This window comes from Lissotriton vulgaris, chromosome 1_1, assembly GCF_964263255.1.
Source record: "Lissotriton vulgaris chromosome 1_1, aLisVul1.2, whole genome shotgun sequence".
NCBI lineage: Eukaryota > Metazoa > Chordata > Amphibia > Caudata > Salamandridae > Lissotriton > Lissotriton vulgaris.
Window position 1 is genome coordinate 992,587,938 of NC_141685.1, and position 16,250 is coordinate 992,604,187.

At 45.8% G+C, this 16,250-nt stretch overlaps 1 protein-coding gene across 6 annotated transcripts in view; it reads left to right on the forward strand.

Moving 5' to 3' along the window:
- The window catches only part of BRD4 (bromodomain containing 4), a 1,320,550-nt gene that overhangs the window by 481,275 nt on the left and 823,025 nt on the right, over nt 1–16,250 (forward strand). For all 6 annotated transcript variants that reach the window (XM_086960824.1, XM_086960816.1, XM_086960841.1 and 3 more), the window contains exon 5: nt 10,291–10,368. In XM_086960824.1, coding sequence (XP_086816950.1) covers nt 10,291–10,368 — 78 coding nt within the window. The remainder of the gene's footprint in view (nt 1–10,290; nt 10,369–16,250) is intronic.

Below are 16,250 nucleotides of genomic sequence, written 5' to 3' on the forward strand. Positions count from 1 at the left end.
CTCTACTACTCACTCTATACTCTCTACTCTCTACCTCTCTACTTCTCTCTACTAGTCTCTACCTCTCTACCGCTACCTCTCTACCTCTACCTCTACACTTCTCTACCTCTCTCTACACGCACACATATACACATATATATATGCATATATATGCATATGCATTTATATATATGTATGTGTATGTATATATTATATACATACATATATAAAGATATATAATCTGTATATCTATATAAATACAAATATAAATGCATGCATACATATACATATATGCATACAGATGCATGTTATTTACATGAGTTTAAAAAACACGAATAAAAGCAAAGCTAAAAAGCTACCTCATTACAAACAGAATGGCTTTAACTTAAACGAGGGCGAGATCTATTGCATTTTCAATGCTTGTTTACTTTGGTTCCATCAAGAAGGCATTCAGATGTGTCACACATTTGCCATAAATTCTGAATGTTAGCACTCTAGTTGCTCATTAGATCACTGTAGTAAAGCTACTGCTCACCAGGGAAGTCTGCTGCTGGTATTCAAAGTGCATGTTTCAGTCTGCATGTCAGAATTTTAATGAAATAGAAGAGGATTTGAGAAGTCACTCAAATTGATCCCTAATTTTTCTTTCTGAAGCACTAATCATACTTTCTATGGCAAAATGAACCCCCTCATTTTGTTCCTTTTTAAATTAAATGTTTTCAGACTTACCACTTCATTCCAATCAAGATGGCTTCTGGTGTGCCATACTTTTGTTATAAGTAAGACTGTTAGCGCTCTACTTGTTCTTTAGAACACTCTGGGACATTCTGTCATTGGGCTATACTTGGGCTACATCTGGGTGATATTTGGGCTACATTTAGGCTCTTTTGTCTCTGGTGGCCATCTTGGGAGACTGTATGTCAGAATTTTTTTATGACATTTAAGAGGATTTGAGAAGTCACTCAAAATGTGCCCTAATTTTTCTTTCTGCAGCACTAATCATACTTTCTATGGCAAAATATACCCCCTCATTTTGTTCCTTTTTAAATTAAATGTTTTAAGAGTTACCACTTTATTCCCATCACGATGGCTTCAGGTGTGCTATACCTTTGTAATAAGTAGGACTGTTAGCGCTCTACTTGTTCTTTAGAACACTCTAGGAGGATGCAGTAGAACACAAAGGAATCAACTGACAGTCTCTGTCCTTGTTGGATGTACATGTTTTACTGAGAATGTCAGACTTCATTCTCACATGACTGAGAAAGATAATGTGAATTTACAGAATATATGCTTTCAGTTTAGCTTATAGATCCCCTTCCAAACCACTGTGGGAAAATCATGAGATATTAGTTTTCTTTCAAACATGATTCATGATATCACAGCAGAAGGCTTTTTCACATGGTAAAATCACCTTAGAACACACCACAATTCCTAAAATGAGTATGGTACCATCAACAAATTATGTATAATGTAACTAAAGTCCTAAAACCCGCTATTAACTACAATGCTTTTTTAATGAGGTGCTATCATGTATATTGCTCCCAAGATGGCTGCCAACACTTCTTCGATGAAGTGCTGACAGCCAATCAGATCAGATGTGTGGTTAGGCTCCGCCCAGATATATATATATATTTTTGAACCTAAATTACTCAAAATCCACTGGAGCACATATCTTGAGACATAGCAAAGGCACATCGGGCTACCAGTCCCTACAATTTTGCCAAGTTTGGTGGAAATCCATTCAGCCGTTCAGGCTAAAAGTGAGTCCAACTGCCCTATGGAAATTAACATGGGGAAAACACGTTTTGGGACCCCCCTTTTATCTCGGCCCGCGCTTGACGAATCCCCCCCAAACTTTCAGGGAAGGAGCGGAGCGAGGCAAATTTAAGGAAAATTACAGGCAGGCTCCTCAACCGGCGCCAAAGTTATTCCCAATAGATGTTGCGGATTTCCTATAGAAAACAATCCTAACTATAACTACCTACTGGAGAGAGTGAGAGAGTGAGAGAGTGAGAGAGTGAGAGAGTGAGAGAGTGAGAGAGTGAGAGAGTGAGAGAGTGAGAGAGTGAGAGAGTGAGAGAGTGAGAGAGTGAGAGAGTGAGAGAGTGAGAGAGTGAGAGTGTGAGAGTGTGAGAGTGAGAGTGTGAGAGTGAGAGTGAGAGTGAGATGATGATCATGTTTGTATGTATATATTATGTATATTTTTTTTCAGTCTCTTCGTACTGGGTATGGTTGTTATACTGATTCATATGTACCTTGTATTGTTCTGATGCCACTGCTCACAACTCCTATTCAAGCATGTGAATCTATGAAAGACACCCCAATACTGAAGAAGAACAAAAGTTACTTACCTGTAATCTGTGGTTCTCCAGTATTGGTGTCTTTCATTGATTCACATGCGACCCACCCTCCTCCTCCTCAGAGGCTCTCGACTACTACTTGACTCTGTCACTCTTGTGTTACAAAAATCTGAGGAGAACATTCTAAGAGGGTGTTGACTCTTGATTGGCTGGAGTTTGGACTAATCAGGACTGTGATATGTTGTACAAGTGACAAGTTTTTTCTCTACATAGAAACTCTATGGTTTCTTCCATATATATATATATATATATGTAGTCCAAACTGGACATGACCAGAGCCTGATGACAGAAAAGAAAAGGCTACTTTCCTTTAGCAATAGTTTTTCTGCTTTAACTCTTTCTATAATTCTGCTGTAACTCAGTCATGTGACCCAGCCACCTCACCAATGAAGTGGTGTGATTAGACGTAAAGGTTTTAACATAGTACAATATGCATCCAATCAGTCCTAAAAAACGATAAGTCACGTTTGGAAGGGGGTGGCAGGTTGTTATCCAAAGCTGGTGACTATGCGCTGAAACAAAATGTATTAGCAGTCACTAGGGACAATTCCAGACCCAACCAGTGGATGACAGAATAAAGCACAAAGTGATTCACAAAATGTTTAACCTTCAAAAATATTGTTTCAGGTAAGTAAACGTTTCCTTCTCCTTCAGGGGAATCTAAATCCAAATCATAGGCCTCATTCTCCGGTGGAAATATAGGGCACTGATTGCTTCTTTCGCAGGATCTTAAGTCTCCAAACAACTACTCAGTGCTTAAGATTTGGTTGGAGATTCCAGTGAAGGACAGCTAGAATTACAGGTAATTTTGTGTTCGAGGCATGTGGGCTGCTGAATTCATATCTGTGCATAGATCGCCGCCTAGTGTTGGGTCCGGATGATTGCACATTGTTGTCCTGGAAGAGTCTTCGAAGTATCACGAGATAGGTGGCTCCTCCCCTGGACTACAGTGCGCATGGGCATCTCCTCCATCCCAGATTGTTTTTTTCCGCCATTGGGTTCGGATGTGTTTCGGTTCCCTCTGTCGGAACCGATAGTTGTTCAACTTTCTACTCGAGACCAAAAGGTCTTTAGGCTGAGCGTCGGAATAGTTGCGTTCGGGTTCTTTTCTGACTCTCAGCTCCGAACTCTTGCTACCCTTCCGCGTGCTTTCGGCGCGGACGGGCCTACACTACACTTCTGCTATGGAGCGGACACCGTTTAAGAAATGCCTGGTGTGTAACTCCAAATATTCACACCTCGACGTGTACCCCGTGTGCAATACATGCTTGTCACCGGACCATGACGAAGACAGCTGCATGGCGTGTTCGAAGTTCCGGTGCAAGAAAATTCTGAAGATTCGTCGGGCCAGTCGGCTCCAGGCTAAGTTCTCGGCTACCGCGGCGCCCCCACCAGACGACATGTTCCAAGAATCTGTCGGAGACGAGGACGACGTACAAGGTTCGGAACCTAGTCCCGCGTCCGAAGGGGATGCCTACGACGCGGGTGATGAGGACTTTGACGAAGTCGCCGACGAGGTAGGGGACGACGATCGGGCTATTGCCACCGTAGGGGATAGCTCGGAGGAGGAGCATCCCCAACCAGACTTAGGGGTCAATCCCCTTTATACGGCCCAGGTCGAGGGATCGCCTTCGGGCCTTACCCAAGATCTACTTATAAGTCCTACGTCCCCGCCTCCGGGCCCGGTCACGGACATTTCTGAGGCAACACTCCCGTTGAAGAAAACGAAAGTGAAGCCATCTGGCCACGCACCCTCGGATGCGAAAACGAAAGTGAAAGTTGCGCTGGGGCAGAAGGTTCTGGAGGCGTCAACTTCCAAAAAAGTCAAGATGGCCGACTTGAAGAGCCACGCCAAGATGGCTGACCCGAAGCCCTCGGGGTCGGCGCGAGGACGAAGTCGACCGACGCGGCTGCGTCGGCGCCGAAAGGGGTCGCGGACCCGAAGACGGCTCCGAAGAAGCGTCATGCCGACGACGCGCACAGGGCTCGGCCGGCGCCGGCCCTTGTGAACAAGGCGCATGAGGTGTCGGCCCCGAAAAAGGTGCCGGTCATCGATCCGACTCTCGAAGCGGGAGGATCGCTCGAGCCAGTCAAGCCTTCTCCTGCCATCACAAAGAAGGTAGCGGAATCCCTGCAGCGGATACGGAAGGACAGTGTGGTTCCCACTCAGGACACTGTAGCGCCTAAGCTCACACCGAAGCCGGCGAAGGCGCAAACGCCTATCCGTTTTACCCTGCCGCCAAAGTCGGCACCGAAGGCTTTCGCGCCGAAACCTGGCGGCCCCTCAAAGGAGGTATTGACGCCGAAGGCTGCCTTAGTGGTGTCAAAGCTTCGGCTCCAGCCACTTGCTGAAGAGGAACGTCGAGAGGTTATCATCGACGCAAATACTGGGAAACTGTCTCTCCTCAAGAGGAAAATCACCACTGAGCCGGTGTTGGAACATTTCCGGATCCCTCTCAAAAATAAGAGGGACTCTGCGGACTCTTCGGCCCTGATGGAACCTATATCTCCACAAGCCCTAGGACACTTGCTGACGCATTCCGCCGCAGGCGATGCGGACGAGGAGGACGCCGAGTACGTCTATCCGGCGTACTCGGATCCGGAGGAGGAACACGTACCGTGGTCGGCCGGAGGCGACCCGGAGGACCCGCAGTCGGGCCAGGATACGCAACTTTTTGCGGCCAAGACATCACCGACAGAGGACTCGGCGGCCTTCAACGCTCTGATCGAAAGAGCTGCGGCTAACCACGATGTCGAGCTGCACTCAGACCCTGTGGATGTGGACTTTTTATTTGACACTTTCTCAGTGGCTGAAAAGTCGGTCAAAACGCTACCAATGCTCAAGGGGGTGCTCAAACACGCAACGGAGGTCTTCAAGGAGCCCACCCGGGCGCGTGTCGTCAACCCTCGCATTGACAAAAAATATAAGGCAGCGCCCTCGGATCCAACATACATCAAGGGACACTTGCCACTGGACTCGCTGGTTGTATCCAACGCTCGGAAGAGGGCGAACTCGCAGACCACTGGTGACGCTCCTCCCCCAGACAAAGAGTCCAAGATCTTCGAGGCCTCAGGGAAACGAATCGCTGCACAGGCAGCGAATATTTGGAGAATCTCTAACACACAGGCCCTACTTGCACGCTATGATAGGGCTCATTATGACACCTTAGAATCAATACTGCAACACTTGCCTGACCAGTACAAGGAGGCAGGGGAAATGCTGATTCAGGAAGGAAAGCTCATCACGAATGCATCCATAAAATGTGCGCTGGATGTGGCAGATACAGCCTCCAGGGCGATCAACACCAGTGTGTTGCTTAGAAGGCATGCTTGGCTTAGAATTTCGGGGTTCAAGCCCGATATTCAAACAACAATACTGAATCAAACAGTTAATCCTGACCACTTGTTTGGCCCTGAGGTGGATGCGACGCTGGAAAAGATGAAAAAAGATACGGAAACTGCCAAATCTATGGGGGCCCTCCAAAATCAGCAGTTTCGGAGTGGTTCCTTTCGCCGCTCAAATTCCAGAGGCACCTCAAGGGGTCAGGCATCGCAGTCCACACAGTATTACAAGAGTAACACCCAAACCTCGTACAACAACAAGGGTAGAGGTGGCTACAGAGGCAATAATGTCAAGGGCAGGGGACGTGGAAACAACAGCTCCAGGTCCACCACCACCACCAACAAGCAGTGACGTCTTGTCACTGCCCCCCGACCATACAACACCGGTCGGGGGGAGACTCCAGCAGTTCCTGCCAGCGTGGAAATCCATCACCACGGACAGGTGGGTCAAGTCTCTTATCCAGTACGGTTACTGTCTGGAACTTACTTCCATTCCACCAAACATACCCCCAAGGAGCCGTCCTATGTCCGGCGAGCACTTGACCTTGTTGCAGCAGGAAGTTCTAGTCATGCTGCAAAAAGGGGCAATAGAGCTCGTTCCATTGCAGGAAAGGGGAACAGGGGTTTACTCCCTGTATTTTTTAATCCCCAAAAAGGACGGATCCCTCAGGCCCATCCTGGACCTCAGGCCCCTCAACTGGTACATTCTCTCGGAGCATTTCCATATGCTCACGTTAAAGCAAGTGCTCCCTCTGCTTCAGCAGGGGGACTTCCTGTCTACGCTGGATCTGAAAGATGCATATTTTCATATCCCCCTGCATCCTTCCCACAGGAAGTATCTCAGATTCACGATTCAAGACCAGCATTACCAGTTCAGGGTTCTGCCGTTCGGGGTCACCACGGCGCCAAGGGTATTTACAAAGTGCCTAGCGACTGTGGCGGCGCATCTCCGTCGCCAGAACGTCCACGTCTACCCCTACTTGGACGACTGGCTCATCCAAGCAAAGACAGAACAGCAGTGCGTGGACCACGTGTCACGCACCATTCATCTCTTGCACGATCTGGGATTCTCTCTGAACTACCCAAAGTCCCATCTCCAGCCCGCCCACATGCGACAGTATCTGGGCGCGACAATCAATACTCTGGCAGCCACTGCGCAGCCCAGTTCAGTGAGAATCGCCAGTATCCAGACGCTGATCCAATGATTCAGACCTCAGCACTCGCTTCCCGCGAAGGTGTTCATGCAGTTGATAGGCATGATGGCCTCCTGCATCTCCATTGTCCCGCACGCGAGACTACATATGCGTCCGCTTCAGGAGTGCCTTGCACGTCCGTGGACTCAGGCTCATGGGCAACTGACAGACCTAGTGTTGGTGAGCGGTCGGGCATACAACTCTCTGCATTGGTGGAATCCACAAAACCTTTGCAAGGGCCGACCATTCCAAGAGCCTGTGCCGCAGATTATCCTGACGACGGACGCTTCTCTCCAGGGATGGGGAGCGCATGTACTCCACTACACAGTGCAGGGACTATGGACACTACAGCAAAGGAAGATGCACATCAATGTGTTGGAACTGATGGCAATCTTCATGGCCTTAAAGGCGTTCAAAGTACGTCTGTGCAACAAGGTCGTGTTGATCCGGACAGACAACATGACAGCCATGTACTACATTCAGAAGCAGGGGGGCACACACTCTCCACAGCTGTCTCATCTGGCTCAGAGCATGTGGAAGTGGGCCATTCAGAGGAACATCTTCCTCATGGCGGAGCATCTCCCGGGCAAGGACAACCAGATGGCGGACCTGCTCAGCAGGCACAGCCACCAAATGCACGAGTGGGAGATACATCCATCAGTACTCCAACCGTACTTCCGAAAGTGGGGTCATCCAGAGATAGACCTGTTCGCCACAAAGGAGAACGCAAAATGCCAAAGCTTCGCCGCCAGGTTCCCACACCCGCAATCACAGGGCAATGCGATGTGGATGAACTGGTCAGGCAGATTTGCGTACGCTTTCCCCCCCGCAACTCTGATACCGCTGGTGGCACGCAAGCTCAGGCAGCACTCGATGACTCTCATCCTAGTTGCTCCAACGTGGGCTCGCCAACCGTGGTACACCACGTTTCTGGAACTCTCCGTGGTACCGCATCAAAGGCTTCATCTCACTCCCAGCCTTCTGACGCAGAGCCATGGCGACATTCAGCACCCAGATCCGCAACAGCTCAACCTGGCGATCTGGCTCCTGAAGTCCTAGAGTTTGGCTACCTCAATCTACCTCCCGATTGCATGAACATCATTCGGGAGGCAAGGAAGCCCACTACTAGAGCTTGTTATGCGGCTAAATGGAAGAGGTTTGTCATCTACTGTGTCGACCACGATATTGACCCGCTAGATGCCTCCATTCAAAACATCATTTGTTACCTGTTCCACCTGTATCAATGCAATTTGGCGTACTCTTCCATCCGCATTCATCCGTCTGCTATGGCAGCATACCTCCAGAATAGGCAACACCTGTCACTCTTTAAAGTACCTGCCATCAAGGCCTTTCTGGAAGGACTCAAGAGTCATTCCACCAAGGACCCCACCAGCTCCGGAATGGAACCTCAATGTGGTTCTTACAAGGCTGATGGGTCCTCCCTTCGAGCCACTGCACTCTTGTGAGCTTCAGTTTCTGACTTGGAAGGTGGCGTTCTTAGTAGCAATTACATCGCTACGGAGGGTTAGCGAGTTGCAGGCGCTCACCATCCAAGAACCTTTCTTCCAAGTACATGCTAACAGGGTTGTGCTCCGCACTAACCCTAAATTCTTACCCAAGGTTGTATCTCAATTCCACATGAACCAGACAATTGAGTTGCCAGTGTTTTTCCAAAACCCAGAGACGCTGGCAGAGCGGATGCTCCACACCCTTGACGTTAAGAGGGCCTTGATGTACTATGTAGACAGGACAAAAGATTTTCGCAAAACCAAGCAGCTTTTTGTTGCTTTTGCCACACACCACAAGGGAAACGCTATCTCCAAAGCTGGGATCGCTAGGTGGATCGTGAAATGCATTCAGATCTGTTATGCTAAAGCTAAGCGCACTCTCACTATCCCACCGAGGGCCCATTCCACCAGGAAGTTGGGGGCCTCTATGGCTTTCCTAGGTAACATTCCCTTAGAAGATATCTGTAGAGCAGCCACATGGTCTACCACACATACTTTCACTAAACACTACTGTGTAGACGTGCATTCCAAACAGCAGGCAGCTGTTGGGCAGGCTGTTCTCAAAACACTTTTTCAGACTGCTGCAGCTGGCACGGGCGGCCGCCGCTAATGGAGGGACTGCTATGTATTCTATGCACAGATATGAATTCAGCAGCCCACATGCCTCGAACTGCAAATGCTACTTACCAGTATGCATCTGTTCTTGGCATGTAGGGCTGCTGACATTCATATCGCCCACCCTCCTCCCCGGCGCCTGTGGCAGCTGCAGTATTCATTCATATATATATATGCTCATAGCATGGTCATCACTCACGTACTTCACTCCATCTCTGCCAATGGCTAAAAACAATCTGGGGATGGAGGCGATGCCCATGCGCACTGTAGTCCAGGGGAGGAGCCACCTATCTCGTGATACTTCGAAGACTCTTCCAGGACAACAATGTGCAATCATCCGGACCCAACACTAGGCGGCGATCTATGCACAGATATGAATGTCAGCAGCCCTACATGCCAAGAACAGATGCATACTGGTAAGTAGCATTTGCATTTCCTTATTCTCCCCTTCCACACATGAACATCTCAGGATTAAGTGGTAAAACTGCAACTGGGAAATAACACCCCTATCTACAATTTCTGATGCGGTATAACTGCCTTGGGCCTGTATTGGAACCTGTACATTTTACTTCATTTGACATAAGCTGCATGACATTCCTATAGCAAATGCGTACAAAGCGAGAAGGGTGGTCTTATCATGATTCAAAGACTGAATAGGAAACACAAGCTTGGTTGAGACTTTCTACAATGACACTACTGTGATGATTGAACAGTGAGAACTAGAAAAAAATGTATGCCATGGTTATAAAGGTTGTGTCTATTAATGATGGATCTATTTATTATCTAGGTAGAATGTATATCCTTAGTAGTTCTTCCTCCCTGATTTAATCAGAGGGTTCGAAACCATCCATTTACAATATGCAAATAGGAGAATTGATGATTATTTTGAGAAAAAAAGCAAATGACAAGTATGTAACAGATGTTTTCCAGCTCGATTCCGTTTTCCAGCTTGATTCCGTTAGCCTTAATATGGCCATTTCTCTGCATGTTCGGTTGCTAACAATGACTTTATGACTAACACAACAGGTGTGCATTTATGTACTTTTACTATTCATTGCTCTAAAAATGTTTTTGAAAGAACATAAACCTGTTTTGAACACCAATTGTTTGGGGTAAGATAAGAACCTCTTGCAGCTGAGAACAGGTCTGCCTTTAGATGTTAAGTTACATCAGCTTAAGGCCATTAATTCAGGCACTACTTTTATGCTTCAGCTTTTGTGCATGCTGGGTGTACTTTTCTGTGTGCATTTAAAAAGGTTAATGGAGTTAACATATACCATGTTTTCTTTCAAGGTGATGCACCACCAATGAAGACACGTGTACCTTCGAGCTCTCAGGTGGAGAAGGCGAACATGAAAAATGCTGTCACTGGTACGTTGATTTAAGTGCTTTAACTACCCATTCTGAAGTTTCTGGAAATCAAAATGTCAAAAGGAAAAGGATGTTATTCATGTAAAAGTGTGAAATAATTATTTTGCTGCCTTTGGTGTGGCTAGCCTACACTATCTTTCAAGAGTGGTCGGCAAACCACAGATTTAGAGGAACGGCTGCCTTTACTTTTGATTTTTAGCTGGAACCATGATTTTTTTTTTATTAGTAAATCCCAAGTCATTTTTATTAGTAAATCCACTCCTTGGATGAACACACAAACTACACAATTTTAACCCCTTCGAAGCTAATGACGAGCTGGGCTCGTCATGGCGCTTACCTGCCGTGCGCGGATGACAAGGCCAGATCGTCATGAAATAAAGTAAAACAGCAATTCCCAGCGCAGGACGGGAAAACGCCTAGCAGCCATGTGGTTAATGCGTATGCCCATTATCATCCTTCTCCCTTATCACTACTTTGTCAGTGTGCAGCTGTAGGAATAACATTTTAGTGTCTGTTTTCCACATTACAAACATAATTAGATGAGATGATGCCTTACTCTCGATTTGTGGTGGTGTGGGTGAGTAGTAAGGCTTCATCAGAGGGTAATGTTAAGCATTTATTGTACTCACTCAGGCAAGAAATGATGTCACACACTCAGAGACTGAACTCAGACCAATTTGTTTGTATAAAAATATTATTTAGTTGTATTTTAATTTCTAGAACCAAGCCAGTCCTGGTACAGGTAACAACACTTTGCAAGAATAATGCGTTAAATACAGTTTGAATGCAGCTGAGTGCAGTTAGATTGGTTACAGGTAAGTAGGTTGTTTTTAAAACAATTAGAAATACTTTTCAGTTACTTTTCAAATTACTTTTTAAGTTACTTTTTGTACTCGGTGTGAAATGCCTAGATACCACACGGGGACATTTTCTAGAGAGAAGATAAGTAAATCAATGTTTGTACACTTACAGTGTCTTAGGGTTTCATACAAATCAACTCCACATTTAGATTTTTCACAGAAGAGCAGTCAGGGTTCAGGATTCTATTTTCTTCGAGGTATCGGGTTAGCTGTCTGTTGACGTTAGGCTCAGGGCAAAGGGGGAGCCTGTTTAACACACAAGGTGCACCGACATAGGCGCATGGGTGACCGGGTGAAGGGTGCTGTTTTGCTCCAGTTGAGCCGTTTCCAAATCCCTGTTTTTTGTTTTTCCCTATAAAAAATACAAATATAATATAAAACTGTTCATAAAAGCCAAAAAAGTAAAAAATGTTCAAAAAAACAATAGAAAAATATAAAACAACAAAAAGAATAAAAAAACAGTTCTTTTTAGAACTACCTCCAATTTATAAAAAAAGGCTTCATTTTTTTTTAAAGTCTGTCATTCTTTTTTCCCCATGGTACGCTCCCCGGTGCGCGTACTGGGCGCTCCCCCCGCGAAAATCAATTTTTTTTTTTTTTTGCCCTGCGGGGCCCTTTTATAGCCCCCACATCAAACCTAGGGGGTCAGGGGGGTCTACTCTGCCCCCTTATGGTCATTTCCACCTTTGTTTTTGCCACCTCTTGTGTCTCGATTTTACCAAGACACAAGATGACGGCCGCTCTGGACTGTTTGGAATGTTTACAGACACCCGAGAGCCAATCAGCTTTCCGTGCGCAAGTCGCGTGGCGTGCCCAGTGCGCTCCCCGGTGCGCGTACCGGGGCGCTGCCATAGATATATATATATTTTTTAACCTAAATTACTCAAAAACCACTGGAGCACATATCTTGAGACATAGCAAAGACACATCGGGCTACCAGTCCCTACAATTTTGCCAAGTTTGGTGGAAATCCATTCAGCCGTTCGGGCTAAAAGTGAGGTTGACCGCCCTATGGAAATTAACATGGGGAAAACACGTTTAGGGACCCCCCTTTTATCTCGGCCCCTGCTTGACGAATCCCCCCCCCCCAAACTTTCAAGGAAGGACCGGAGCTCCGCGAGGCAAATTTGAGGAAATTTTCAGGCAGATTCGTCAACCGGCGCCAAAGTTATTCCATATAGAATTTTGAGATTTTGCATTGAAAAAAATCCTAACTATAACTACCTACTGGCGACTGCCAGTAGGATATATATATATATATATATATATATATATATATATATATATATATACATATACACATATATATATATATATATATACACATATATACATATACACATATATATATATATATACACATATATATATATATATATATATATATATATATATATGTGTATATATATATATATATGTGTATATGTATATATGTGTATATGTATATATGTGTATATGTGTATATGTATATATGTGTATATATATATATATATATGTGTATATGTATATATGTGTATATATATATATATGTGTATATGTATATATGTGTATATATATATATATATATATGTAGTAGTAATAGCTTTATTCGATAAAAACATATCATAAAAGCATTTACACATCTTTAAAACACATTTTTGACAACAATTATCACACATAGAAACATTTCATATACAAAACAGCATATTGGGTGAGTAAGATCGTTCACTGAATTAACATTTTCCTTGCAGTTCTTAGGCACCATGCCCAACCCAAAAATTTTGCCATACACGTTGAAAAGAAGGGTCTAGGATCTGTTCGTAAAATACGCAGGGCTTCCAAATGAGAGCGAGTTCCCAAGCTTCTACAAATAGGCTTCAACCACCTACGTCTTGGGGCTACATAGACGCTACATTCAAACAACATATGGGACACAGTTTCTACCCTTAGATCACAAAAGGGGCAATAGGGTACAGTTTGAGCGGGCGGTTTCCAAGTTGACATAAACTCACATAATGGAAGTACCCCCAACCTGAACTTGATGTATAATGCTCTATCCCTTGGGTTCTGAATGGCGTCTAGATAGGATTCCCTTAAAGGCAACTCCTTGACTGACAGAAACAGGGCCACAGATTTACAATGATTTGTGCTTCGGGCCCTCTCGCTGTCCACCCATGCCCAATAAACCTTCTTTAGATGTTGTTTCGAGGGTGCAGATTTGTTGGTCCAAGCCTCGCCTAGGCCCAAATTGTATAACAGTTTTTTAACTTCCTTGAGCCAGGTGATCTTATGAGAACCCGATATTGACAAAATGTCATTTAAGGCATCTGCGTAACTACTTAATTCCTGCACATTCCAAATTCTGGACCATAACAGGAGTGGGCGTAGTTTCGCTTGGTCGCAGATTGCCCGGGTGCCTGCATCTATCAGCAATGGGATTGTTGGCGTGCTGTGGGGCAACCCCATAAGGTCTTTATGAAAGTTGTTCTCAAGATGGGCTAGAGTGTCAACTTTTTGGGTGCCCCACAGCTCGGCACCGTAAAGTGCCGCGCTTACAACCCTTGCCCTGTAGATGTCTAGGGGGGCCCCTATAGGTTTTAATGGGGATGCTCGCTGCTCCTTAAGTAGCGCACCTGCCACCCTTTTATGGGTAAGGAAGATTTTTTGATGGTGTGCCTTCCAGCTCATGGTATCACTAATGCGTATGCCCAAATAATCAAATTCTTTCACGCGATCAAGTGGGACAGAATCCAGGACCGGAGGGTAAACAGATTTTTTTGGCGGATTAAGAACTAAAAACTTAGTTTTACCTATGTTTATTGCCAAGCCCCTTTCATTGCAGAAGGTTTGGAAACTGGAAAGCAGCAATTGGATGCCCATTGGTGATTTTGAAATTAGGAGGGTATCGTCCGCGAACAGAAGCGTTGGGATCTTCCTTCCAGCCAGGGTGGGTGCATCTGATGGCTGTTGTAAAAGATGCTCCACCACTCCGTTGATATAGAGAGAGAACAGAGTGGGGGCAAGCACACACCCCTGGCGGACGCCTCTGTCCACGGGGATACGAGATGTTTTCTCTCCCTGGGCACCCCATCTAATTTGGGCAAAATTCCTATCATGAAATTTTACAAGCAGTGAAAGGAGATAGGGGGGGAGGCCTAACCCATCGAGGACGTTCCATAGAAGCGTGCGTGGTACCAGGTCGAAGGCAGTCCGCAGGTCAATGAAGACTAAATACAGACTGCCCCCTCCCAGCACCACCACTTTCCAATAGATCATTAGAAAACGGAACGTCTGCTCGATTGTACCCGTACCTGTTCTAAAACCTGCTTGGAGATCTGATAGGATATGGTTGTTATCTACCCACTCGATAATCCTGCCCAATACCACCTTTCCTGCTACCTTTTGAGAAGAATCTAGTAAGCTGATTGGGCGGTAGTTTGCTGGGTCGTCCCTAGAGCCTTTTTTAAAAATAGGTACGACCTCAGCGCCCCTCCATGAGTCGGGGAAGACTCCACCCAACATCACTTCGTTCAAAAGCGAGGAAATTAATCTACTCCAGGAAGATGGATAGTTCTTAATTAAGTCTCCTGGGATACCGTCTGGACCTGCTGCTTTATTTGAGACGATGGATTGAATTGCTCTTTCTACTTCTAGTTTAGTGAAAAAGCCATCATGGCACGGGAGGTTAGTAGTAAAGCCCATGAGTGGGCGAGCTGCCTGGGATGTACCTAGAGGAATGGAATACAGTTGCGAAAAATGGTCAAACCACACTCCCCCTGTGATGTTACAAGTTAATTGCTGGTCAATGGGCTTTTCCCTAGATCTCAGTAGGTTCCAAAACATCTTTGCATCCTTCCTGGTACTGGCCTCTACTAGATCTCCCCAGAAATTAAAATCATAAGTCCGTTTGGCTTCGGTTATGATTTTTTTATAAGATTTTCTGGCAGCCCTGATGGCAGCCGCGTCTTTGGTCTTTAATGTCTCAACAAGTTCCTTCTTGGCCTCACGACATTTTTGAGTAAACCATTTCTCCGACTGCTTGGGCAAGGATTTTGGGGGACCTCTTCGAGTGGTTTGGGGAACAATAAATAGGTCGCTCAGTGCCAGTACAGTCTCAGTGAAAAGAGGTAGGACCTTGGTATCATTTTGATTAAGAGGGCTCAACCGGGGCTCCACCTCTTCCAAAATTGCCCCGGCTTGGGCCATCCTTATCTCGTCAGCTGAAACTTTTGCCCATTTTAAACGCCTGCTACAATTTGTGGGGACCACTTCATGAGAGGATTTCCACTTATGACTAGTTAAGCCTTGCCTTCCAGCCTGCCAAGGGGGTGCAATAGATAGCGATAAGGGGTTATGGTCGCTATCAGCCGACACTATGACCTCCATATCTAGGTGATATTGCCAGAGGTTATAATTAAGCATGATATAATCAATCCTAGACGTGTGGTCTTGTCTATTGTAAGTGTGGGCACCCATAAGGTCAGATTTAGATCGGCCATTTGTCGGTCGCAAATTGTGCTCCATGCACAAGGCATTGATCTCTATTGCGTTTTGCGACCATTTAGGAATCGGGTCAAGGTTCAAAATCGGAATACCTCTCCTGTTGTCCTCCTCAAAAGTGTCCAGGATGTCTTCTCTAGCTAAAGGCTCGAAACAGCAGTTGAAATCCCCTGCAAGCATTACAAGGGAATCTGCATCGCAAGCGGCCAGATTGTGGTTTAAGCCAGTAGATGATAGATGGGATGCACCGCCTTTGGCACCCCTCAAGTAGATGTTGAAAATTTCCATATTTCTTCCCCCTTTATGTATTACCGTAAGCCACTGGAGGTCCAAAGATTGAGTTTTTCTTTCTTTTACCCTGCAGTCTAAAGCAATACTGATCCATATGATGAGTCCACCTGACGGGCGACCTTTGGACCCTTGTTCCTGGACTGCTGGGATAAAGAAGGTGGTAAATCCCACTCGGTGTCTTGGTTCCAAGCACCAGGTTTCCTGCAGGAGACAGATGTGAAAGGGTTCCAAGAAGTCGTTCCATTCGGGGAT